At 46.6% G+C, this 26,630-nt stretch overlaps 2 protein-coding genes across 4 annotated transcripts in view; both read right to left on the reverse strand.

The window, feature by feature from the left end:
• Positions 1-3,707: 3,707 nt before the first annotated feature.
• LOC137313335 (NACHT, LRR and PYD domains-containing protein 12-like) lies at positions 3,708-10,755 on the reverse strand. Its single transcript, XM_067979454.1, has 5 exons — positions 9,007-10,755; positions 7,368-7,454; positions 7,030-7,199; positions 6,587-6,754; positions 3,708-6,414 (listed from the first exon to the last, which is right to left on the reverse strand). Exons 1-3 carry the CDS (start codon positions 10,488-10,490, stop codon positions 7,082-7,084), a joined length of 1,689 nt encoding a protein of 562 aa, XP_067835555.1. The 5' UTR covers positions 10,491-10,755; the 3' UTR covers positions 3,708-6,414; positions 6,587-6,754; positions 7,030-7,081.
• Positions 10,756-10,917: 162 nt separating this feature from the next.
• LOC137313336 (uncharacterized) overlaps positions 10,918-26,630 on the reverse strand; it is a 34,181-nt gene continuing 18,468 nt past the window's right edge. The window contains exons 1-7 of one of the 3 annotated variants that reach the window (XM_067979457.1): positions 24,462-24,592; positions 20,330-20,496; positions 18,072-18,167; positions 15,952-16,118; positions 15,466-15,637; positions 15,295-15,360; positions 10,918-11,212 (exon numbers count right to left, since the gene is read on the reverse strand). In XM_067979457.1, the coding sequence (XP_067835558.1) occupies positions 10,989-11,212; positions 15,295-15,360; positions 15,466-15,637; positions 15,952-16,118; positions 18,072-18,135 (693 nt within the window). In that variant the 5' untranslated portion in view covers positions 18,136-18,167; positions 20,330-20,496; positions 24,462-24,592 and the 3' untranslated portion in view covers positions 10,918-10,988. Of the gene's footprint in view, positions 11,213-15,294; positions 15,361-15,465; positions 15,638-15,951; positions 16,119-18,071; positions 18,168-20,329; positions 20,497-23,084; positions 23,840-24,461; positions 24,593-26,630 lie in introns of those variants that run through there. The other 2 variants (XM_067979456.1, XM_067979455.1) reach the window with 2 other exon arrangements.

A 26,630-nucleotide genomic window follows, 5' to 3' on the forward strand; every position in this document is an offset into this window, starting at 1 on the left:
ATCCCTGCGGTAACACACGAGTCACTGCCTGTTACCCCGAAAAAGACCCATTTATTCCAACTCTCTGTTTCCTGTCTGTTAATCATTTTTCAATCCATGCCAGTATATTACCACCAATCCAATGTGCTTTAATTTTGCACACTGACCTCTTATGTGGGACTTTATCAAAAGCCTTCTGAAAATCCAAATAAACCACATCCACTGGGTTCTCCCTTATCTATTCTAGCAGTTACGTCCTCAAAAAAACCCAGTAGGTTTGTCACACATGATTTCCTTTTCATAAATCCATGTTGACTTTGTCTGATCCCGTTGATATTTTCTAGGTGTTCTGATATCACATCCTTTATAATAGACTCCAGCATTTTCCCTACTTCTGATCTGTCGTTCAGGGCTAAAGGGCTAAATTATGAGGACAGATTGCATTGACGAGGCTTGTATTCCCCTGCATAGAGAAGATTAAGGGGTGATCTAATTGAGGTATTTAAGATGATTAAAGGAATTGATAGGGTAGATAGAGAGGAACTATTTCCCCTGGTGGGGAATCCAGAACAAGGGGGCATAACCTTAAAATTAGAGCTAGGCCGTTCAGGGGTGATGTCAGGAAGCACTTCTTCACACTAAGGGTAGTGGAAATATGGAACTCTCGCCCACAAAAGTCTGTTGAGTCGGGGGGTCAATACGAAATTTCAAAATGGTGATTGATAGATTTTTGTTAGGCAAGGGTATTAAGGATTAAGGAACCAAGGCGGGTAGATGGAGTTAAGATACAGATCAGCCATGATCTAATTGAATGGCGGAACAGGCTCGAGGATCTGAATGTTCCATTCCTCTTCCTATGTAACATGATCGTGGGGCTGAATGGCCTCCTCCAGTTTCTGTGCAACAGTTTGGAGGGGATGAATAGCCTTCTCCAGTTCCTACTTAACATGATAGAGGGGCTGAATGGCCTCCAGTTCCTGCAAAACAGGCTTAAAGGACTGAATGGCCTCCTCCTGTACCTGTGTAACAGGCTCGACGATCTTAATGGCCTCGTCCTGTTCCTGTGTAACAGGCTTGACGGGCTGAATGGCCTCCTCCTGTTGCTATCTGACAGGCTTGAGTGGTTGGTAGGCCTCCAGTTCCAGTATAATAGTCTCGAATGTCCGTATGGCCTCCTCCTGCTCCTATGTGACATGCTTGAGGGGCTGATCGGCCTCAGTACTGATGTAACTGGCTCGAGGACCTGAATGGCATCCTCCTTTTCCTATATAACAGGTTCGAGGGGATGAATGGCCTCCACCTGTACCTGTGTAACAGCCATGAGGGGCTGAATGGCCTCCTCCTGTTCCTGTCGAACTGCAGTGAGTTACTTGCAGCTATTGCATCCAAGATGGCTGCCGTAATCGCCGCCATTTTGTCCAAGATAGCCACCTTACTTGCCGCCATTTGTCCCAGAGGGCCGCCAAACTTGTGCCCATTTTGTCCAAGATGGCTGCCATACTTGCTGTCATGCTGGCCTTGTGTAAATACGCATATATGATATATATATTATGAATTCAAGTTGTTGTTGTTGTACTAGTAATAGTTGTGTTCGTGGTCTAAATATAAAAGTTTGCCATTCTGTGATCACTCTGGGGTGTCTGGGCGCTCTCTGGGATCATTGGGTGCATCCTGGGATCACTCTTGTGAGACGGTGTGCAATCTGGGATCCCTATGTGCGCTCTGGCATCACTCCAGGGTGACTGGGTGCACTCTGCCACCATTTTTTGCAGGATGGCAGCCACACTTGCAGTCACTTTGTCCAAGATGGCCACTATATTTGCCGCAATTTTGTCCAAGGTGGTCGCTGTGCTTGCCGCCATTTCTTTCCAAGATTGCTGCCATTCTTACCGCCATGTTCGCCGTGTTTAAATATACATATATATATCATATATATACGATAAATACAAGTTGTTGTTGTTGTAGTTGTTGTGGTGATAGTCTAAATATAAAGACTGCTACACTGGGATCAACTTGGGGTGACTGAGTACAGTGTGGGATCATTGGGTGCAATCTGAGGTCCCTGGCTGCACTCAGGATTCCCTGGCTGCACTCTGGGATCACTCTGGGTGCAATCTGGGATCCGTGGATGCACTCTGCGATCAATCACGGGTGACTGGTTGCACTCTTGGATCACTGGGTGCACTCTGGATTCACTGTGGGGTCACTGGGACATTCCGGGGTCGCTGTGGTGTAACTGGGGACACTCTGCGCGGTACTTGCCAGCATTTCGAACAAGATGACTGCCGTACTCGCTGGCGATTTGTCCAAGGTGGCTTCGGTACTTGGGGCAATTTTGTCCAAGATGGCCACCACACTAATTCACGTCCTCGTCGTCGTCGTTTGTTTTTGTTGTTGTTGTTGTTGTGGCATTGGGGGTCGCTGCGGTGGTCTAAATATAAAGACTACAACTCTGGGATCACTCTTGGTGACGGATGACACCCCCAGAAGGGACCGACCAAGGCCTCCTTCCCTGGAGGGGATGGATGGTGGCTTCCCTTAGAGCGCCTGACCAAGTCCTCCCCCAGAGTGGACCGACTAAGCCATCCCCCAAAGGGGACCAACCGAAGCCTCCTCTACAGAGTGGACTGACCGAGGACTCCTCCAGGGGGTACCGAATGCGGCCTCATGAAGAGGGGACTGACCGAGGCCTCCTCCAGAAGGGACCGAGCCAGAGATCCTGCACAGGTTGCACCCAAACAGGGCCCACATGAGATCGGTCTGTTTATTGCCCTGGGGTTTAATTTCGATTCTGTGCCCTGGTTTTGGGGCCTCGCTTTAACACGTTCCTGTTCGATTGTGACCGTTGTGATTTAACCAGGTTAAAGTCTGGGGTTAAAGTAGCCCGGCCTGCAATATTATACAAACACGTTAACCCAGTGTGAGACAAACAGGGGCCGAGAGGAGATTAACGTCGGAAACATGAACCCCTGTACGGGCTTCGAGGGTTTGTTACAATTTCAAAATGATGCTTGTGTTTCGGGGAGATGCGACAACTTTGAGGGGACAGAGCGGCGAATTGAGTCGGTTTTGATGGAGTAAATAAGGAGAAACTGTTTCCAGTGGCAGGGGGTCGGTAACCAAAGGACACAGATTCAAAATAATTGTCAAAAAGCGAGAGGTGACATGAGGATTATTTTTTATGCAGCGAGATGCAATGATCTGCAATTCACTGCCTGAAAGGGAGGTGGAAGCAGATTCAAAAGTAACTTTCAAAAGGGAATTAGATAATTACTAGAAAAGGAAAAATGTGTTGGCCACGGGGAAAGATCAGGGTAATGGGACTATCTGGTTAGCTTTTTAATAGAGTCGACAATGGCACGATGGGCCGAATGGTTTCCTTTTGTGATGGATCATTCTGTGATTTTGCGGCGGGTCCACGTCAGCCATTTTGCGGCAGGTGCATGGCGGTCATTTTGTTTTGCATGTCGGGAGGCCATTTTGTGGGGTCCCAGCTGAGCTCTTTTGCTCACAGCCCGTCTCACCATTTTGTGCAAACTGCATATCCAGCCTCCGAGTAAGACCCCTCCCCCCAACACAAACATAAACACATACAGTTCACTCGACCAAACAGTCACGTCTGCGGTGCTGCTTGGAGGAGGAAGGATGGAATTTCCAGGATCCTTTACTCAATAATTTGAAACACTAACACCATTTAAAAAAATAACGAGACCAGGCCTGAGCTGAAGTAACTTTCAATAACTTACATTTATATTGCACCTTTACAGTAGAAAAATGTCACAGGGCGCTTCACAGGAGCGATTCATGTGACACCGAGCCACACAAGGAGGTATTGGCACAAGTGACCAAAAGCTTTGGCAAAGAGGTAGGTTTTAAGGAGAGTCTTAAAGGAGGAGAGAGAGGCGGGGAGGTTTATGGAGGGAATTCCAGAGAATAGGGCCGAGACAGCGAAAGGCACGGCCGGCAATCGTGGAGCAAAGGGAGTGGGGGATGTGCAAGAGGCCAAAACTGGAGGAGCACAGAGATTTTGGAGGGTTCGAGGGTCAGTTGTTACAGAGTCCGACTCATAACTGGGAGGGACAGAGACTGTACATGGGGACATTAATTACCAGGAACACTTCATGTCTGTACATTGAACGAGTGTCCAACTGCAGCCCAGACTGAGCACCACCCTGGGACAATCCTGTCTGTACATTGAGCTGTGTCCCACTGCAGCCCAGACTGAGCCCCTCCCTGGGCCCTTGCTGTCTGTACATTGACCCAGTGCCCGACTGCAGCCAAGACTGAACCCCACCGCTGGGCCCTTCCTGTCTGTACATTGACCCAGTGTCCCACTGCAGCCCAGACTGAGCCCCACCCTGGGCCCTTCCTGTCTGTACATTGACCCAGTGTCCCACTGCAGCCCAGACTGAACCCCACCCTGGGCCCTTCCTGTCTGTACATTGACCCAGTGTCTCACTGCAGCCCAGACTGATCCCACCTTCGGACAATCCTATCTTTACATTGACCCAGTGTCCCACTGCAGCCCAGACTGAGCCCCACCCTGGGCCCTTCCTGTCTGTACATTGACCCACTGTCCCACTGCAGCCCAGACTGAGCCTCACCCTGGTCCCTTCCTGTCTGTACATTGACCCAGTGTCCCACTGCAGCCCAGACTGAGCCCCACCCTGGGCCCTTCCTGTCTGTTCATTGACCCAGTGCCCCACTGCAGCACTGAATGAGCCCTACCCTGGGCCCTTCCTGTCTGTACATTGACCCACTGTCCCACTGCAGCCCAGACTGAGCCTCACCCTGGGCCCTTCCTGTCAGTACATTGACCCAGTGTCCCACTGCAGCCCAGATTGAGCCCCACCCTGGGTCCTTCCTGTCTGTACATTGACCCAGTGTCCCACTGCAGCCCAGACTGAGCCCCACCCTGGTCCCTTCCTGTCTGTACATTGACCCAGTGCCCGACTGCAGCCCAGACTGAACCCCACCCTGGGCCCTTCCTGTCTGTACATTGACCCAGTGTCTCACTGCAGCCCAGACTGAGCCCCACCCTGGGACCTTCCTGTCTGTACATTGACCCAGTGTCCCACTGCAGCCAAGACTGAACCCCACCCTGGGCCCTTCCTGTCTGTACATTGACCCAGTGTCTCACTGCAGCCAGACTGAGCCCCACCTTCGGACAATCCTATCTTTACATTGACCCAGTGTCCCACTGCAGCACAGACTGAGCCCCACCCTGGGCCCTTCCTGTCTGTATATTGACCCACTGTCCCACTGCAGCCCAGACTGAGCCTCACCCTGGGCCCTTCCTGTCTGTACATTGACCCAGTGTCCCACTGCAGCCCAGACTGAGCCCCACCCTGGGCCCTTCCTGTCTGTTCATTGACCCAGTGCCCCACTGCAGTCCAGACTGAGCCCTACCCTGGGCCCTTCCTGTCTGTACATTGACCCACTGTCCCACTGCAGCCCAGACTGAGCCTCACCCTGGGCCCTTCCTGTCTGTACATTGACCCAGTGTCCCACTGCAGCCCAGACTGAGCCCCACCCTGGGTCCTTCCTGTCTGTACATTGACCAAGTGTCCCACTGCAGCCCAGACTGAGCCCCACCCTGGTCCCTTCCTCTCTGTACATTGACCCAGTGTCCCACTGCAGGCCAGACTGAGCTCCACCCTGGGACCTTCCTGTCTGTACATTGACCCATTGTCTCACTGCAGCCCAGACTGAGCCCCACCATGGGCCCTTCCTGTCTGTACATTGACCCAGTGTCCCACTGCAGCCCAGACTGAGCCCCACCCTGGGCCCTTCCTGTCTGTACATTGACCCAGTGTCCCACTGCAGCCCAGACTGAGCCCCACCATGGGCCCTTCCTGTCTGTACATTGACCCAGTGTCCCACTGCAGCCCAGACTGAGCCCCACCCTGGGCCCTTCCTGTCTGTACATTTACCCAGTGCCCCATTGGTGACCATCCAGCCCCGGATATCCGGCAGAATCAGCGCTGTGGGACCGGGTGACTGAGTCTCGTGACCCTGTCGCTGGGCCTCTGACGTCACAATGGGAGACGACGCTCGCTCAGCTCGAGCTGGAAACCGTTGAAGGGCCGTTCGGATTTAAACCTGGAGCGCGGCCGGTTAAAGGGGAGGGACAGAGAATCGGCCAAAAATGTTCATATAATGAGACCAGAAATGGTTATAAATTGAAATGTTCATATAATGAGACCAGGAATGGTTATCAATTGAAATGTTCATACTTTGAGCCCTGGAATGATTACAAATTGGAATGTTCATATAATGAGACCAGGAATGGTTATAAATTGAAATGTTCATATCATGAGACCAGGAATGGTTATAAATTGAAATGTTCACACTCCCACTCTCAGTCCGCGTCTGGATTCCCGCAGCGACTCCAGGTGTCTCTTTCCGTTTGAACTGAATTGATTCTCCACCAGACTGAAACAGATTAAAGATCAAACAGGAAATAAACAGATTGAACAATAGTGTAAATAACAGGGAGACTGGGGTTAACATTTCAATAAAAATTACAGACAAATATTACCCACAAAAGGGACTGAATCCCATTGATATTTTATTTGTTAGATTGAACATTAACACAAACACTCACCAGATCCACTCCAGACTCCTGCGGGTCAGTATGAGGGAGCGGAGAGCGGGGACAGATCGGTCTGTGAAGGAGTTTGATCCCAGGGACAGACCCGTCAGTGACCGGTTTGTACTGAGAGTGGAGACGAGATCCTCGGTACAAGAATCTGTGAGACCGACACCATCCAGACTGGGGATCAGAGAGACAGAAATAACAGGAATCAGGGTAAATCCCCAGTGTTTATTAATAACACTATTACTGTTACTAATAATAATGTACAGTGTTTATTAATAACACTATTACTGATACTAATAATAATGTACAGTGTTTATTAATCACACTATTACTGACACTAATAATAATGTACAGTGTTTATTAAAAACACTATTACTGATGATAATAATAATGTACAGTGTCAGACATCCAGTTATTATAATCACAATCTCACACAGTCTGGTACTTACTCCAGTTCCTGTATTTTACAGTCCGGATTCCTCAGAAGCGCAGACAGTAATTTCACTCCTGAATCTCCCATCCATTGAAATTCAGATCCAGGACCGTCAATGACCGGTTTGTCCTGAGAGCGGAGACGAGATGCTCGGTGCAAGAATCTGTGAGGTCGTTATTCCATAACCTGGAGATCAGAGAAAGTCAGAGGAGAGAGACAGAGGCAAGCAGAGATAACAGGAATCAGAGTAAATTCCCAGTATTGATTTGTATTATTATTACTAAAACTTACATTAATATACCGTGTTAGACATCCGGTTATTGTAAGCACAACCTCACACAGTCTGATACTTACCACAGTTCCTGTATTTTACAGTTCGGGTTCCTCAGAGCCGCAGACAGTAGTTTCACTCCTGAATCTCCCAGTTTGTTGCTCCCCAGTCTAAACACAAACAGACAGTGAGAAACACATTGAATTCAATCCCCGATCTGACACAATTTCTCTCTGATATTACAGGAAACACAAAAATCTTCAGGAAATTAATAACCAGATGTCCCTGTCACTGACAATGAATTTCGCTCTGTTCAATGCCACATATATTCAGGGACTATCAGTAAATGTATTTATTCAATAACGTGCTGTCTGTGTGGAGCCTTTAAATGTCCCTCAGTCCGGTCTCATTCCCCGATGATCAGAATTACCCTCCTGGAGATCAGTGACCGGTCCCGTCAGGTTTGTGAAAACTTGTCTCATTTTTGCTGCTTCTTAAATCCCAGATTTTATGGGAATGGGGCGATTTCCCTGAATTAAATGATAAAGCGGCGATTACCTGTACATTATGCAGTATTTTATTAATCTGTATAATATCTCGGAGTGAGTTATATTGTGAAAAGGCGCTAACGGCTGCTGTAAAATGCGTCCCACAGGACTTTATGTATCAAGGAGAGTTTATTCTGTCCTGTTACAAGTTTTAAATGTCCCTGTACTCCTAGTTTATAGGGGAGGGGAGTCTCTCTCTTTATTCCCATTAAACTGGCTCTACATTTATTTCAGGTGGAACGGGCCCGACCGTTTTTGGGGAATTTTCTGAAGTTCCCTCCCCGAGCAGGACATCACGCACAAGGGGACAGATTATGGGAAATTCCCGGGTTCACTGCCCCTGGTTCACCCAGGAGCCTCCGGCTGTGTGTGAAGCCCCACCGCTGCCCAGTGTGTATTTGTTCTGCTGGGCTAATATCCCACAACCCGTTCGATTTCAACCTTTTTACCGGCATATTTTAGTTCCCAAATCCACTGAAGTGTCGGCCTGGATTAATGAGCGAGGGGCCTGAATCCACGACCTTCTGACTCAGAGGCACGAGTGCTGCCAGCTGGGTGAAGAGATGGTGGATGTATTGGAGAGTGTGAAGGGCTGTGTCATTGATGAGTTAAGATAACGGACCGACGTCCTGTGGGGAAAGCTCAGCTCGCCCACTGGCGGTTGACTGCCCGAAAGCTGTGTTTTGCTCTTTGTTACTGAATGTTCGGTGTTTCTGGTTCCCTCTCCTACACACGTTGACAGTCCGGGGACAGTCACTTGTCCCCACACCTCGGTAAGAGGGTGGGATGCTCCGACACACAGACTGCTGCAGTTACTGTCGGTCTACGTGAAAGCAACAGTGAGAAGGAGTCTCTTCAATGGACGTATCTCAGGCAGTGAGAAAAACTACAATAAATATCATTTATTGCAATTCAATTGTCAGACTCCTCCAGTGACCTGTATTTACTGATCCGATAAAGACTGTAAAATCCCGACTTGTTCACAAGGATCCATTTTAGATTCTCGAGTCCTTAGGAAATTACTAACCGATCCTCTTATCATTTGTCATATTTGTGTTGAATCTGCTTCTCTCTGGTTTATCTGAACTGTTTGTTTCCCTTCATTACGGAGCAACAATATAATTCGTGACTGTTCTACAATTGGTCTAACAGTTAGAGACAAATGAACAGTTACCTCAACACCTCGCATTTGTGCAGTGCGGGTCCGAGCCGCTGGAGTCCTTCATACCGAATGGAGCAGTTCTCCAGATTGAGGTGTTTTATAGTATCGCAGAGTCCAATGACATGAGACAGCACCGCACAGTCAATCGGGGTCAGTCGCAATTCACTCAATGTAAGTGTTTCCACAGATCCCACTGTGACCCGAGCCAGTGTTTGATTCTGAGACTCAAACAGGTAGTGGAATGTGTTCAGGAGGTCCGTTTTACGAGTTTCTCTCCCTATGTTTCCAATCTCTCCTTCAACCTTTTCCTTCACCCAGTCAATCACTCCACAAATTGTGTGATGAAGAAATGGACCCAGAAACTCCTCCAGGGGCCGAGCTGACCGTGAGGAGGAGAGACCAACAACAAAAAGGAGAAATATCTCAAATCGCCCATCTTCCTTGCTGTGGGCTTCACTGAGGAGTTTCCCGATGTCCCCTGGATCTGGAGTCAGGAATTGTGCGAGTGCGGCTACAAACTCTTGGATGGTGAGGTGCGGGAATGTGTAAACCATACTCTGGGCAGAATCATCTCTCTCCAAAAGTTCCACCATGAACCCAGACAGGAACTGGGAAGGTTGCAGATTGTTCTTGATCAAATCTCCATTTCTAAACACAATCTTCTTCTCGGAGACTCCAGTGAAGGCCATCTCACCGATCTTCAGTAACACATCACGGGGGGATTCAATCTCTCGGCCATGGTTTTTAAGAATGTTGTAAATATAGTAGGAATATAGTTGGGTGATGGTCCTGGGAACTCGCTGCTGTTTCCTGTCTCTTTGTGTGAAGAAGGGACCCAGTGACAGACCGAGGATCCAGCAGTAGGAAGGGTTGTAACACATAGTGTACAGGATCTCGTTCTCCTCCACATGTTTGAAAACAGCTGCTGCCACCGCCTGATCTTCAAAAAACTTGTTGAAATATTCCTTCCGTTCTTCACCAACAAATCCCAGGATTTCAGCCCAGACACTGATCTCAGCCTTTTCCAATAAATGTAATGCAGTGGGGCGGCTGGTCACGAGCACTGAACATCCTGGGAGCAGCTTGTGCTGTATTAAACTGTACACAATGTCAGACACTTCACACCAGTCTTCAGGATCTGTGCACATGTACTGAGGTTCTGTATTTCTCCGATTGTCAGCAAAATCGATACTGTCCTTGAATTCATCTAAACCATCGAATATAAACAGTAATCCTACTGGGTTCTTCCAGAGATCTCCCAGAATATTCCCAAAGTAAGGATACATATCCAGTATCAGATTCGTCAGGTTTATTCTACAGTTAATAGCGTTCAAATCCCGGAATTTAAAACTGAAAACAAATTGAAAGTGTGGGTATATTTTCCCAGTGGCCCAGTCATAAACAATCTTTTGTACCATTGTTGTTTTTCCAATCCCCGCGACTCCGCTCACTGCTGCTGAACTCCCAGAACTGGATCGCTGGAAGAAACTTTTCATTTTCTGGAACAAACTGCCTCTCTGAGAAAAACTGCTCTGGAACAATTGATCTGTTCGGATTTTTTCCAGTTATAGAATCATAGAATCATAGAAGTTACAACATGGAAACAGGCCCTTCGGCCCAACATGTCCATGTCGCCCAGTTTATACCACTAAGCTAGTCCCAATTGCCTGCACTTGGCCCATATCCCTCGATACCCATCTTCCCCATGTAACTGTCCAAATGCTTTTTAAAAGACAAAATTGTACCCGCCTCTACTACTGCCTCTGGCAGCTCGTTCCAGACACTCACCACCCTTTGAGTGAAAAAATTGCCCCTCTGGATCCTTTTGTATCTCTCCCCTCTCACCTTAAATCTGTGCCCCCTCGTTATAGACTCCCCTACCTTTGGGAAAAGATTTTGACTATCGACCTTATCTATGCCCCTCATTATTTTATAGACTTCTATAAGATCACCCCTTAACCTCCTACTCTCCAGGGAATAAAGTCCCAGTCTGTCTAACCTCTCCAGAGATGTTTCCCTCTCCACTCTTCATGGTCTCGGCCTCTTGCCAGCAGTTCATGTTCTACAAGTGTCCGATCTCGAACAGTAGAAATAACCGTTAGCTCAGTGTAAAGAGTGACCAGCTGGAAAATCTTAACCTTCTCCTTTATTAGGATCGTGTTCACTCTCAGTGTTTCAGTTTGGACCCGGAGTGTTTCCTTGTGTTTCTGTTGAACATCTTCAATGAGAACAGACAGAAAGTGGTTCTCAATGTTAGTTATTTTGAAAAAAGTAACAACTTCTCATTATCACTTTACTCGTCAGTGTCATTTCGTCAGTCCTTGGGCAAGTTATCTTGATTATTGTGGGCACTGGGAGAGAGACAGACTGTGAATGGACAGAAGTCCCACTGTTATTGTATCATGTCTAGGGCAGGTTATCTGGGATACTGTGTGTACTGAATAGACTGAAATGGGCAGAAATCTATTGTTTAACCTCAGTTGTGGGGAAGCTTTTAGAAACGATAATCCGGGACAAAATTAGTATTCAATTTATTAAGTGTGGATTAGTTAAGTAAAGCCAGCACCGATTTGTTAAAGGTAAATCGTGTTTAACTATCTTGATTGAGTTTTTAAATGAGGTGACAGATTGCGTTGAGGAGTGCAATACGATTGATGTTGATATGGACTTTCAAAAGGCGTTTTATAAAGTGTCGCAAAATAGGCTTATTAGCAAATTTGAAAGCCATGGAATAAAAGGGGCAGTGGCAGCATGGATACGAAATTGGCTCAGTGACAGGAAACAGAGAGTCGTGGTGAACGGTTGTTTTTTGGACTGGAGGAAGGTTTACATTGGTGTTCCCCAAGAGTCGGTACTCGGACCATTGCTTGTTTTGCTATATATTAATGACTTGGATCTGGGTGACGCAAAACGTGAAAGTGCAGTAAACAGTGAGGAGGATCGTGATAGACTTCAATAGGACATAGACAGGCTGGTGGAATGGGCGGACATATGCAGATACAATTTAACGCAGAGAAGTGCGAAGTGAAACATTTTGGCAGGAAGAATGAGGAGAGGCAATATAAACTAAATGGTATCATTCTAAAGGGGGTGTAGGAACAGAGAGACCTGGGGGTGTATGTTCACAAATTTTTGAAGGTGACAGGACAAGTTGAGAAAGCAGTTTAAAAAGCATACGGGATACTTGGCTTGAAAAATAGATGCATAGACGACAAAAACAAGGAAGTGATGATGAAGCTTTATAATTCCCTAGTTTGGCCACAACTGGAGTACTGCGTCCAATTCTGGGCACCGCACTTTACGAAGGATGTGAAGGCCTTAGAGATGATGCAGAAAAGATTTATTCGAATCGCTCCAGGGATGAGGAACTTCAGTTACGTGGATAGACTGGAGAAGCCGGGGTTGTTCCACTTGGAGCAGAGAAGATTGAGAGGAGATTTGATAGAAGTTTTCAAATCCATGAAGGGTTTAGGTCAAGTAAATAAGGAGAAACTGTTCCCATTGATCGGACGGTCGAGAACCACAGGACACAGATTGAAAGTGATTGGCAAAATAACCAATGGCGACAGGAGAATAAACTTTTTTTAAGTAGCGAGTAGTTATGGTCTGGACTGCTCTCTCTGAAAGGGTTTGTGGAAGCAGATTCAATCGTGGCTTTCGAAAAGGAATTCGATAAATACTTGAAGGAAAAGTTTTGCAGGGCTACGGGGAAATAGCAGGGGAATGTGGCGAACTCGGTAGCTCTTGCAAAGAGCCGGCAGGGGCTCGATGGGCTGAACGGACTTCTTCTGTGCTGTAAAAATTTTATGATTCTAATGTATCAGACCGTGGGCAGGTTATCTGGGGTATTGTGGGCACTGCGAGAGGAAGAGTCTGTGAATGGACAGAAGTTCCACTGTTATTGGAACGGACCTCGGGCAGGTTATCTGGGATATTGTGGGCACTGGGAGAGGGACAGACTGTAAATGGACAGAAGTCCCACAGTTATTGTGTCAGACCTCGGGCAGGTTATCTGGGATATTGTGGGCACTGGGAGAGGGACAGAATGTAAATGGACAGAAGTCCCACTGTTATTGTATCAGACCTCTGGCAGGTTATCTGTGATATTGTGGGCACTGGGAGAGGGACACACTGTGAATGGACAGAAGTTCCACTGTTATTGTATCAGACCTCGGGCAGGTTATCTGTGATATTGTGGGCACACGGAGAGGGACAGACTGTGAATGGACAGAAGTTCCACTGTTATTGTATCAGATCGCGGGCAGGTTATCTGGGGTGTTGTGGGCACTGGGAGAGGGACAGACTGTGAATGGACAGAAGTCCCACTGTTATTGTATCAGACCTCGGGCAGGTTATCTGGGATATTGTGGGCACTGGGAGAGGGACAGACTGTGAATGGACAGAAGTTCCACTGTTATTGTATCAGACCTCGGGCAGGTTATCTGGGATATTGTGGGCACTGGGAGAGGGACAGACTGTGAATGAACAGAAGTTTCAATGTTATTGTATCAGACCTATACTTCTTTAGTCACCTGATCACAGGTAAATATTACTGACATTCTGAAGGTACAGGGGGGATTAAGAAAGACAATTTAAGGTATTAGGAGTTTAGGTTGAGGGAATGGTGAGAGGGTTTGATGTATCTTGTTAGTGTAAGAGACTTCGGTATTGACTCATTTCAACGTAATTCACAACTTTAATGCAGGAAAAAGGCTCACACTCACGAAAATAATTAGAGACGGAGAAAATTTAAAGTCAGAAATAAGAAGAGAAATCAGGGTAATTTTCTCACTGAAGGGTCAGAGAGCGGGGGACACAGTTACCAGGGAAACACACTGAAGGGGCAGTGTAAGTGGGGTTAAAAGACAATTGAACGTGTTTCTGTGGAAACACTGAGAGGAGGAGTAGGTGGGGCCATCTCTCTAAAAGAGGCAGGCTTATTTGGGCCAAATGCCCTTTTCCTGTCTCTAATCATTCTCCCGTTATATTGTGTTTCAGAAATTGTGAACAATATTTCAGCAGCTTTGCACCTATATTTAATGTGTTTTTATAACAGTCCTTTCATAGAATTAGAATTAGAACTACTGCCCACATCACTCAGTGTAATGTTAGAGCAGAAAACATTCACAGTTCATATCAACTGTTCTCCCAATAATTATACTCTGTTGTTTCATTTTGGTCTGAATTTCCTACAATGCAGGATTGGGAAATTACAAATCTGTTTCCATCAGTCATTCCATTGGGTCTAAAAAGACCGTGAGTTAAAGGATTATTCTTTGAGTAGAATAAGTTCTCTCTTTCATTGCCATTAGTCATTCCATTGGGTCTAAAAATACCCTGAGTTAAATGACTATTCTTTGAGTAGAATAAGTTCTCTCTTTCATTGCCATTAGTCATTCCATTGGGTCTAAAAAGACCCTGAGTTAAATGACTATTCTTTGAGTAGAATAAGTTCTCTCTTTCACTGCCATCAGTCATTCCATTGGGTCCAAAAAGACCCTGAGTTAAAGGACTGTTCTTTGAGTAGAATAAATTCTCTCTTTCACTGCCATCAGTCATTCCATTGGGTCTAAAAAAGACCCTGAGTTAAAGGACTATTCTTTGAGTGGAATAAGTTCACTCTTTCATTGCCATTAGGAAGCCAGCCCAGAACTTCCGAATTACCCTGAATATTGTCTTTCCCTCACATTACTCCACGGATTAACGATCTATTGTTTGAACATCTGAACATCTTCTCAGATCAGATCGAACACCGACGTCTCATTCTGTGCTGTGTAATGAAAACATTTTAATATTTTGCATTTCTCCACCTCTTTCCCTACCGTTGATGGTGGGCCAGATTTCTAGAGCAGTCGGTCAACCTTAAAGTCTGGCTTAAGGCACTGCTCATTAATTCTGATCCCAGAGCTTCTATGTGCCTCATAGGAGTTGTGTATTGGGATTCACGGTGTATCAGGATCATGCCAGGTGTGTATGGGTATTCACAGTGTATCGGGATCCTGCCAGCTGTGTATGAGGATTCACAGTGTATCAGGACCCTGCCAGGTGTGTATGGGGATTCACGGTGTATCAGGGTCCTACCAGGTGTGTGGGGATTTAACAAGTGCTGGCGATCATCAGCTGGATTAAGTGAAATAATGCAACCTCCGCATATTCCTAACGAGGTTTCATTTCTGTTCCCTCCACCCTATGAATTTCTGATTCCCAGATTCTGACAATCTCTAAACAAAAGTCTACAGTCAAACATTCTGATTCTCAGAAGTGAAATAAACGGTTTGAAATCCCAATTTCATCACTTACCTTTCAGGTGACTGGGTATTTCAGATAAACCTCGTCCGATGTTCATATAATCAAATGGATCAGGACCTGTTTAAATCAATGAGCTTTCATGAAATCTGATCTGTGTAATATTAAAGTAAATTCTGCAGTTTTTCAATCTGAAATTGAATTCAGTGTCTGATTTTACTGTACCAAGTTCCTGCATCTCTTTCAGTATTTTGTCCAACTTTGGTACCACATGGTGCATTTTCACAAAGGATTCCCACATCACCCTTTGGGCCCGAGAGCCTTTCTCCATCACCAGATTTAGGAGAAGTTTGGAACTGTCCGCCCTGTTTCCCTTCTCCACGAGATCAACGACTTTCTGCAAAGAACAATATTTAATATATTGGTCTCTCCTTTTCCCAGTCCCACTGAAACTATTTCCTTTTTTTTCATTCCACAGAAAAGTTATACCCGAAGCGTTCCTCTATCCTTTGTGCAAGCACTGACCGATCCACTGGGTATTTTCCTCTCATCGTATCATTGTTTCAGATTTACTGTATTTTCAGTTTGATCCATTTATTTCCTATTTGGCCTGTTTCTGTTCTGTAACATTGTTTGACTCTAAGATCTCATATCCTGTTAGTTCCCTGATGTTTAAATAATTCAAACTCATTCTGTGTCCCTCCCACTTACCCGATGTTCCTGTCCACTGAAATGCCACTCGTATGTTAACATGAGGCTGACTCCGTCCACCCCTTCTTCAATCGCCTGTTCCAGTCTGTCCCGGTAGAATTTCGTCAACTGGAACAGATGATAGTCGTCGCAATTTGTCAGGAACTCAGTGATTGCAGTGTTCGGATCTGTGATCAAAAATGGAGAAAACTAAACACATTATCGACTTTCTATCCGGGCGGTTACATTTCCTCTTATAACAAACGGCTGAAGCCTCCTGTGAGCCACATTATCAAACACCTTCTGAAAACCCAGAGACACCGCATGTGATACATTCCATCGACCTATATAGTCACCTCTCAACAAAGCTGCATCAGATTTGTCAAATACAGCTTGTCTGCAGCGAATCATTTCCAGCCTCCCCTGATCATCCCCTGCATTTCGAAACGTTCACGAATTCGATCTGGAATTACAGATTCTAGGAGTTTGCCCACTACTGACGGAGACTAATTGGTCTCCAGTTACCCGTTGACCCTCTCTCCCTATTTTACCAGAGACATTACTTGGGCTCCTTCAGTCCACCTGGATATTTTTGATAACAAGCGAGGATTGAGAAATTGGGGTCAGAATCCCTCCTATCGCCTCTTTGACTTCCTTTAACAGCCTCGGATGTGTTATCTCTGGGGCCAGTGATTTATCCACCTCGGCGATGTTTCTCAGATCCAAATCCTTCTCTTTACCTCTCTGTTCTCCTTTTGGAATATCCTTGAAACCTACCTCTTTGACCAAGCTTTCCGTCACCAGTTCTAATATCTCCTTATTTGACTCTGTGTCAAATTTTGTTTGATAATCGCTCCTGTGAGGCCCCTTGGGTAGTTTTACTATATTAAAGGCGCTATATAAATGCAAGTTGTTATTGTTCCAGCTCTGTCATAGAAGCTTTATTAATACTGGCGACCAGAGGTATTTTTCTTTCTCCTCAAAATGTGATAACCAAGAACGTTTTGCTCTGAGTCCTGTGAAAACTCAGGCCCTGTCTTGCAGATAATAGATCACATCTCTCATGATTCTGATTTTCCAAATGTGTTTGGAGTGATTTGTATATTTAGAGATAAAACTCAACCATAACTCCGATTTTTTGGAATGTTGACCCGTTTCCGTTTATTGTGTTTTTTTAATACCAAGTGACTTTATCTCTCAATACTTCAAAACCACCTTCCTTTTTACCTGCCAATAACTTTTCATTATTTCATAAATCTTCTGTTCCTGCTCCAACAGTTTTATGAATTCCGTTCTCTCATCTCAGACCCGGATATTTCCCACCCTCCAGATTATCAGATGAAACCCTCCCGCTGCTCCATTCACCCAGTCTGTAAAACCATTGTTGTTCGATTCAGACCGTGACCGTCCCTTCCCTTCTCCCTGAACTCACCCTCGTGCCCCGAGACCGTGAACCCTTCCCTCCTGCTCCATTCACCCAGTCTGTAAAACCAATCGTGGTCGGTTCATATCGTGTCCGTCCCTTCCCTTCTCCCTAAACTTACTCTATTCGCCAAGACCGTGAAGCCTTCCCTCCTGCTCCATTCACCCAGTCTGTAAAACCATTGTTGGTCAGTTCATATCGTGTCCGTCACTTCCCTTCTCCCTAAACTCACTCTATTCGCCAAGACCGTGAACTCTTCCCTCCTGCTCCATTCACCCAGTCTGTAAAACCATTGTTCTTGATCGGTTCAGATCGGGACCTGCTCAGGGCTGCAGAAGAGCCTGTCTATTCCCTGACTATGGAATATCCCATCACTATCACTCTCCTATTCCTGTGTCCCACCTGCCTCTCACCCCCGCCCCACTCGGGGTGTCCCCCTGCTCCCTGGCCTCACACTGTTACTCAGGAAGACCATCCTCTGAGTCACTGCCTCTGTCCACCTTACAGTCCCCACCATCAGGTATCAATTGGACAGTTCCAGTACTCAGGAGATCCCTACACCTGTGACTGCACTATGCCTCTAGATGGTCACTCACTTCCCTCTATCTACACGGTATCTGTACTGTTACATCTTCCTGTGTGAACTGCAGGTTCTTGCTCCTGATCTGGACCCTTTGTCAGGACGGAAATTGTATTGTGAAGAATTTTCTGAACGTACCTGTGTACATTCTCATTCTTGTTGAAGATGTTGGATCTTCTCCCCTGTTTGAACCTTCAGCCATGGTGGTGACAGACGTTCCCAGATTCTGATGCCCTGTAATAAATATAATATAAATAGGAGGGTTAGACGGAAATATTAAAATAAGCAGGAGAGCATTGCCTTGTTAAACATGATTCCAAGTCTCTCCTCCCCCATCAGCACAACAGTTGTTCGCTCTGGGATCGAGCATTTCCCGAGTGTTATGATCAACGCTCCACATCAGGTGTGACATGGACAGCTGCCCAGTGAAGTCCAGTGAGTCCCGCTGATCTCCACAACCCAGTTCCAGACGGGAACCCATCGGCAGAGACTCTGAACTGGGAGCGTCCCTTGGTAAGATTTACTCACACAGTACAGGTCAGAACCAGCCTTATTCCTGAGGCAGTGAATATTCTGGAGGGAAATCTGGAGCGGGGTGATCATTGATGGATTAAATGACCCTTCACTCGGTTTAACACAGTCTGAGGCAATTGTGTTATTTTTATTCACAAATTGTGTTGAATATTTTTGATTTGTTGAGTTTCGTCATTAAATTCAGATACTTTATGAATATGATATCTATCCTCATACACAATATATAGCTGGGTGGGATTCCTCTGGTGCCTTTGGGCAGTGAAAGTGTCCGTGTGTTCATGGAGAGGTGTCCTGGTTGGTGTTTCTACTGGAATATATTTACCACATCCCCATGGTGTCAGCACCTGACAATCACTGTAGGAGGTGAGGAGATTTACCACTGTTCTAATATTAACACTAATGAGCACTGTGTGAGGTGAGGAGATTTACCACTGTTCTAATATTAACACTAATGAAAACTGTAGGAAGTGAGGAGATTTACCACTGTTCTAACATTAACACTAATGAGCACTGTCGGAGGTGAGGAGATTTACCACTGTTCGAATATTAACACTAATAAGCACTGTAGGAGGTGAGGAGATTTACCACTGTTCTAATATTAACACTAATGAGCACTGTAGGAGGTGAGGAGATTTACCACTGTTCTAATATTAACACTAATGAGCACTGTTGGAGGTGAGGAGATTTACCACTGTTCTAATATTAACACTAATGAGCACTGTAGGAGGTGAGGAGATTTACCACTGTTCTAATATTAACACTAATGTATAATGTTATGAATCGTGTAACTTTAAACATTCAGGTGATGCACAATATTTATTTAGAGAATGTCGTTCTGGGTTTTACAGTCTCAATGTTCAAGTGGTGGATTTGATTGTTTTTATATAATCACGTTTGTGACTGGCAGTTGTATGTGTGTCTCACGAATGTGCTCCCAATCAAACTATCAGTCCCAGTGTCATTTCCTTTCCCCACTGTGGAAATGTAAAAATGATTAAATCAAGGATCAGTAATTTCTCCAAACTATATTTGAAGTTATTCTCCGGCATTAATTTATAACCAAGTTTGAGACTTTGTAAAATTCAATTCCTGCTGTTTCACTCACACTGACACTAGTATAATAAACACACAACAGCAACAACTTGCATCACCACAGAGCCTTTAACATCGAAAAAACATCCCAAGGCGCTTCACAGATGCCGAATCAGACAGAAAATGGCCAAAATTTTGGTCAAAGAAGTGAGTTTTAGGATGGTCTTTATTGTGACACCGCACACAAAATAATCAAATGGAAGAAATTTTACAAATCTTTATTAAAATTTAAGATCTACATATCATTTTATCACCAAATTATATCGAAATGGTAATCATTTAATTCAACTGTAATTTTGAAATTCAGAAATAGATTTACTGATGGGAAATAACATTAAGTAAAACCCAGTAAGATGATTGATTTTGATAGTTGGATCTGAAATATATTTGAATTCGGTAACACTGTCTGGTACTACCTTAACACACAGCGTAATATCGATATTATGAGGGCTATCAAGGTGGGTTCATTCCGATTTGATGCTGGGGGCGGGGAGACACTGTTTTTCTGCTGGGCTCTGCCTCGGACTGGAGCCACTTCTTCGATCAAACCCCTTCACTCCAAAACACACACAAGATTCATCAGTGACTGTGTGTTTTGAGATAGAAACTGATCTCACTTCACATTTCATTGCACGGCCTCATGCTGGATAATTGTACTCGGTGATCAGACTCTCCCAGTCTCATTCTCACCATTTCGCCCCTTAACTTGTAACCTTTGTGGACCGTCAACAGGACCAGTGTTTATCTGAGTAAGTGAGACTTTCTCTTACCTTTCTCCCCAGTCCATCTATGGAAGCTCTTTGAATCGGAAGGGTTCTCTCTGGTTGCTGCTCTCACAATCCTGTGCTGATTCACCTGCTGTTGTTCCTCAGTCTACAATCCCTGTTTACTTCCAGCTGTGGGCTTTTCTCAATCACTCCGTCATTCACCGGGAGATCTAATAATGGCAGGGCAGAAAATGAGACAAACATTGACTGTGTGAAGGAGAATGTAATCTGCACTTTCCCTCTAATGTTGAATTAAAATAAAAGTAATTGAAACTTAAACAATTGAACAACAAATATTTGATTGAATAAACACACTGTTTGAGGAACTCTGTTCCCACATTCCATGTCTCTTTCCCACCCCGACCACAATATGTGATCGTTTCATTCTCCAGCCCTAGTTAGAGGCAATTCCTTCTCCATGTCCCGCCCCTGGTTTTAGGATCACATTTGCTATTTGTGAATCAGTGACCATTCCTTTATATTTTCTGGCTGAACTCCATCCAGGGGCGAGACCCCCAGTTTCCAAGTGTATTTTAGTAGCATCATCGACAAACAGGGAGAGTTGATGGGACAATATCCTCAGGGATATGGTTCTACCCACAGAAGGCAGCTGTACTGCCCCAACACCGTGACTGGGAAGTGTGACTATTACAGTGAGTTCACTTCACTGAATATTTACAAAACATAACATAACATGGGACTGATTTATCACAGAAAGAAGAGATTTCCCCTGCTGTGAGTGTTACTGTTTGGACACTGCGATGAGTATAAGTCCTATTAACAACTGTGGACCGGGTTTCTAACCGTCTTGAATTGACAGTTCCTGACTCAGAGGCTGGATGTGTCTCCAGTTAGCTGCAAATTCCAAAGTTCTGGCACGTGGGGGTGGGGAAGCAACGTTTGTAACTACAAGTGAGACATTTTAATAACAATATTTAACAGTCAAATAGGTATTAACTGTAATAACAACACCTCAGTGTGGGAATGTGGTGGGAACTTTGACCATATTTAAGAGAACAAGAGAAAATAGAAGCTCTCAGCAATTAACTTGTTTCTATTTTGCTATAAATGGTCATTGATGTACACAACTGGACGATAGATTACAACTCATTCTCATGCCTGTAATAAAATATCTCTGATTAGATAAAATCACGATCAGTAACGAAATGATTTGAAGTAGAATGTGTGAACAAATATGGCCCATTCTTAGTTTTAGGATAAATCAAATCACTATCCCCAAAAATATCAATAGTTGAATGCGTAATTGGAATTGAAAGATTTATTGTGGCCACTGTCCAAACACAATGGATATGATCGAAGGACTCACACTTCAGGGAGGGCACAGTGTCACCAATGATGACATTGTACCGTGTCTGATACAACGGGGCGGGGAGGGCACTTTGTCACCACAGGATGGCATTGTACCTTGTCTCGAACAAGGGGGCGGGGAGGGCACTTTGTCACCACAGGATGGCAGTGTACCGTGTATGGCACAATGGGGCGGGGAGGGCACCGTGTCACCACAGGATGGCAGTTTACCGTTCCTTACACAATGGGCGGGGCAGGCACTCTCGGGTACCGACCCCAAAAGATGGCAATGTACCATTTGAGATATGGAGGAGGCGTGGGTATATCAGTCAGTGATTCTTTGTGTGTTTGATAGAGAGAGATAGGGGAAGTGAACTCGTGTCTATTTCAGTGAGTGAATCTTAATGTTTGTGTGTACATGAGAGAGAGGGAGAGTGAAACAGATTTTATCAGTGAGCAACTGAGGATTGTATGAGTATGAGAGAGAGACAATGGATGCCTCTGCCTAACTGTGAGACTCTGAATGTGTGTTTATGTGATGGAGCCAGATACATTGTGCATCAGTGAACAACTGAGTGGGTGTGTGTGTGTGTGAGAGAGACAGAGAGAGAGAGAGAGAGAGAGACAGAGGATGTGTCTGTATATCTGAGTGACTCTGAGCAGGTATGTGCATACGTGACGGAGGGAGACACACTGTGTATCAATGTGGGACTGACTGAGTGTTTGTGTATGTGAGAGGCAGAGAGAGAGAGAGAGAGAAAATGGCTCTGTATATCTGAGTGAGTTTGTGTGTGTGAGAGGGAGACAGAGTATGCCTCTGTATATTAGCGAGTGACTGAGTATCTGTGTGTATTTTCTGTTGGGGGAGAAGCGGCAGGATGATGAAATCTAACCTTTAACCATCAACCACTTCTAAAATCGTACACGGACTGGTATTTAACAAGTTAAATTGCCAGAAGACACATGTCCATATCAAACGTTCAATCAGACGCAGCAAGGGCAGACCACATGCAAAGTGCAAAAGCGTCTTGTTCTTATAGATTAAAAGGTTGAGGAAGTGAGTTCACACAAACGGAAACCGTTCGCCTCTGTCTCTGCAAGTTTCAGCATGTTGCTGTTACTTTCTGTCATTCAGAGGCAGACATTTTGAGACCCACTCAGTTCCCCCTTCAGTTTAATGTTTACCAAAGGTTTATTCAATTCCACTGTGTTTTGATTAAAGTCGCTCTGGGTTTCAATTCGACCCTATCATCCAACTGAGAATAATGGGGTCACCCGTATTTGGTGTTGATTGATTCTCTGCATTAGGTTTTATCTTTAATTCTGATCACCACCTGGTTTCCACCCAGAACCGTGTGTGTGACGAGAGAAAGAGGAGAGATCTGCACTAAATGCAGACATGTGTTTCCTTCGATATAATCCCCCACTCTCATCATTCTCAGTCACTCACCCAATTCGTCCATTGAAAAGACTGAAGCGACATGTGATCTGGTCCACACGGGCCCTGTCGCCAGTCAGGACTTGATACTCGGGGATCAGGCTGATCTCCCCACCTTGCTCTCCCTGTCCCCAGTGAAGACTCTGGTACTCGTAGATTCGGCTGATCTACCCGCCTTGCTCTCCCTGTCCCCAGTGAAGACTCTGGTACTCGTGGATTCGGCTGATCTACCCGCCTTGCTCTCCCTGTCCCCAGTCAGGACTCTGGTACTCGGGGATTCGGCTGATCTCCCCGCCTTGCTCTCCCTGTCCCCAGTGAAGACTCTGGTACTCGTGGATTCGGCTGATCTCCCCGCCTTGCTCTTCCTGTCCCCAGTCAGGACTCTGATACTCGTGGATTCGGCTGATCTCCCCGCCTTGCTCTTCCTGTCCCCAGTCAGGACTCTGGTACTCGGGGATTCGGCTGATCTCCCCGCCTTGCTCTCCCTGTCCCCGGTCAGGACTCTGATACTCGGGGATTCGGCTGATCTCCCAGCCTTGCTCTGCCTGTCCCCAGTCAGGACTCTGGTACTCGGGGATTCGGTTGATCTCTCCGCCTTGCTCTCCCTGTCCCCAGTCAGGACTCTGGTACTCGGCTGATCTCCCCGCCTTGCTCTCCCCGTCCCCAGTCAGGACTCTGGTACTCGGGGATTCGGCTGATCTCCCCGCCTTGCTCTCCCCTGGACACAATCTGAGTGGAGCCCTCCAGGAAGTGTCAGCGCACATCAACCTCGCTGTCACCTCTTCCGCTAAATGTTACTGACATATAAAGATCATGTGGGGCATAACCCGAAACCTCGCGTTGCCTTTACTCTTCCTACCAGCTGATTCAAGTGGGTTTGATGCGAGTTAAGTTTCGTATTAAGTGCTCAAATTATGTAAATGCTTCGATTTCCAATCCCCCCATTGATTTCAAGCAGACAGCTCAGAAGGAGGCCATTCGGCCCCTGCTGTCCGTGCTGGCTCTTTGAAAGAGGTATCCATTTAATCCCACTCCCCTGCACTTTCGCAATGGTCCTGCAACCTTTCTCCTTTACAAGTGATTAACCAATTCCATTTTGAAAGTTACTAAACAAATTTGTTCACCGCGAGCGAATGGACAGTCGGAGCATCAGTTATACACACAGGCATTGGGGCAGATTTTAAACACGAATCTGCTTCCACAACCCTATCAGGCATTCGGTTCCAGATCAGAACAACTCGGTGCGTAAAGAAAATTCTACTCATCTCCCCCTGGCTTTTTTCCCAATTCTCATCAATCTGCGTCCTCTGGTTACCGACCCTCCTGCCAGTGGAAAGAGTTTCTCCCGATCTACCCTATCAAAACTCCACTATTAAATCTCCCCTTTACCTGCTCTAAGACGAACAAACCGAGCTTTGAAGTCCCTCGGGCCAGACGCAGAAAATTGCAGGATATTCGCTGGAAGTTAATGTCATTTAAGTCAATGCAAGCAGCTCAGGAATGTGGGAAATCTGAACAGTCAGTATTTTACATAGAAACAGGAAACAAGTTGTACTGTTTAAAGTAAGGGGCTCTCTGTCATTCTCCCTCTCCCCCTAACCCCGCCCATCATTGATGAAAGTAAGGGGCTCTCTGTCATTCTCCCTCTCCCCCTCGCCCACCCATCACTGATTAAAGTAAGGGGTTCTCTGTCATTCTCCCTCTCCCACCCATCACTGATTGTAGTAAGGGGCTCTCTGTCATTCTCCCTCTCCCCCCAACCCCACCCATCACTGATTAAAGTAAGGGACTCTCTGTCATTCTCCCTCTCCCACCCATCACTGATTAAAGTATGGGACTCTCTGTCATTCTACCTCTCCCCCCAACCCCACCCATCACTGATTAAAGTAAGGGGCTCTCTCTCATTCTCCAACTCCCCCCATAGATTTTGTACCTATTGGATCAAACCCGATTGACAAGTCCGTCCCCGTCATCCCCAACCGTCTCATCCCCCGGGGACCTTCCGGGCCGGGGTATGCGCACTGCACACTCGGCACAAATGAATGCCTCCCCCACAGACACAGCCCTCTCTCACTTGATTGACCGACCGCAGAAAGTGTCACGTGCCTCCAGATTTTTAAACCCTTCCGGCCGTTTCAACGACTCAGCGCCTGCCCGGATGCAGCGCTCTTGCGTGATGTCACCAATCCGGCGGGGTCGCGACCTGACTGATGGAAGAGTCCAGGGGACTGGAGACGATCAGCTGGTCCCCATCCACCGCCATCATCTCAATCCACCGCCATCCTCCCCCTGGAGAGGATCAACTGGTCCCCATCCACCGCCATCATCTCAATCCACTGCCCTCCTCCCCCTGGAGAGGATCAACCGGTCCCCATCCACCGCCATCATCACAGTCCACCGCCATCCTCCCCCTGGAGAAGATCAACCGGTCCCCATCCACCGCCATCATCACAGTCCACCGCCATCCTCCCCCTGGAGAAGATCAACCGGTCGCCATCCACCGCCATCATCTCAATCCACCGCCATCCTCCCCCTGGAGAGGATCAGCCAGTCCCCATCCACCACCATCATCACAGTCCACCGCCATCCTCCCCCTGGAGAAGATCAACCGGTCGCCATCCACCGCCATCATCTCAATCCATCGCCACCTCCCCCTGGAGAGGATCAACCGGTCCCCATCCACCGTCATCATCTCAATCCAACGCCATTGTCTCAATCCACCGCCATCCTCCCCCTGGAGAGGATCAACCAGTCCCCATCCACCGCCATCATCTCAATCCACCGCCATCCTCCCCCTGGAGAGGATCAACCGGTCCCCATCCAACGCCATCATCTCAATCCACCGGCATCCTCCCCCTGGAGTGGATCAACCGGTCCCCATCCACCGCCATCATCTCAATCCACCGCCATCCTCCCCCTGGAGAGGATCAACCGGTCCCCATCCACCGCCATCATCTCAATCCACCGCCATCCTCCCCCTGGAGAGGATCAACCGGTCCCCATTCACCGCCATCATCTCAGTCCACCGCCATCCTCCCCCTGGAGAGGATCAACCGGTCCCCATCCACCGCCATCATCTCAATCCACCGCCATCCTCCCCCTGGAGAAGATCAACCGGTCCCCATCCACCGCCATCATCTAAATCCACCGCCATCCTCCCCCTGGAGAAGATCAACCGGTCGCCATCCACCGCCATCATATCAATCCACCGCCATCCTCCCCCTGGAGAGGATCAGCCAGTCCCCATCCACCACCATCATCTCAATCCACCGCCATCCTCTCCCTGGAGAGGATCAACCGGTCCCCATCCATCGCCATCATCTCAATCCACTGCCCTCCTCCCCCGGATATGAGTGTGAATCAGACGGTTAATCAGACTCATCCATTCCTTTTTCCACCTCCAGTCTCCACTATTCCAATACTCTCCTGCCCGGCCTCCCATCTTCCACCCTCCATAAACATCTGAAACTCTACTGCCCGTATCTGAACTCACACCAAGTCCCATTCACCCTTCACCCCCTGTGCTCACTGATCTACATTGGCTCAAGTCCGGGAACG

Source organism: Heptranchias perlo, unplaced genomic scaffold (genome assembly GCF_035084215.1).
Source record: "Heptranchias perlo isolate sHepPer1 unplaced genomic scaffold, sHepPer1.hap1 HAP1_SCAFFOLD_47, whole genome shotgun sequence".
Lineage (NCBI taxonomy): Eukaryota > Metazoa > Chordata > Chondrichthyes > Hexanchiformes > Hexanchidae > Heptranchias > Heptranchias perlo.

Excerpts from the sequence above, each read along its gene's own strand:
- LOC137313335 (XM_067979454.1), bottom strand. The coding sequence starts at position 10,490 with ATGAAAAGTTTCTTCCAGCGATCCAGTTCTGGGAGTTCAGCAGCAGTG. Across the intron at positions 7,455-9,006 it reads CACAAATGCGAGGTGTTGAG|ACTGGGGAGCAACAAACTGG; the intron begins GTAACTGTTCAT and ends GTTTGTGTTTAG. Across the intron at positions 7,200-7,367 it reads TGTAAAATACAGGAACTGTG|GTTATGGAATAACGACCTCA; the intron begins GTAAGTATCAGA and ends TCTGATCTCCAG.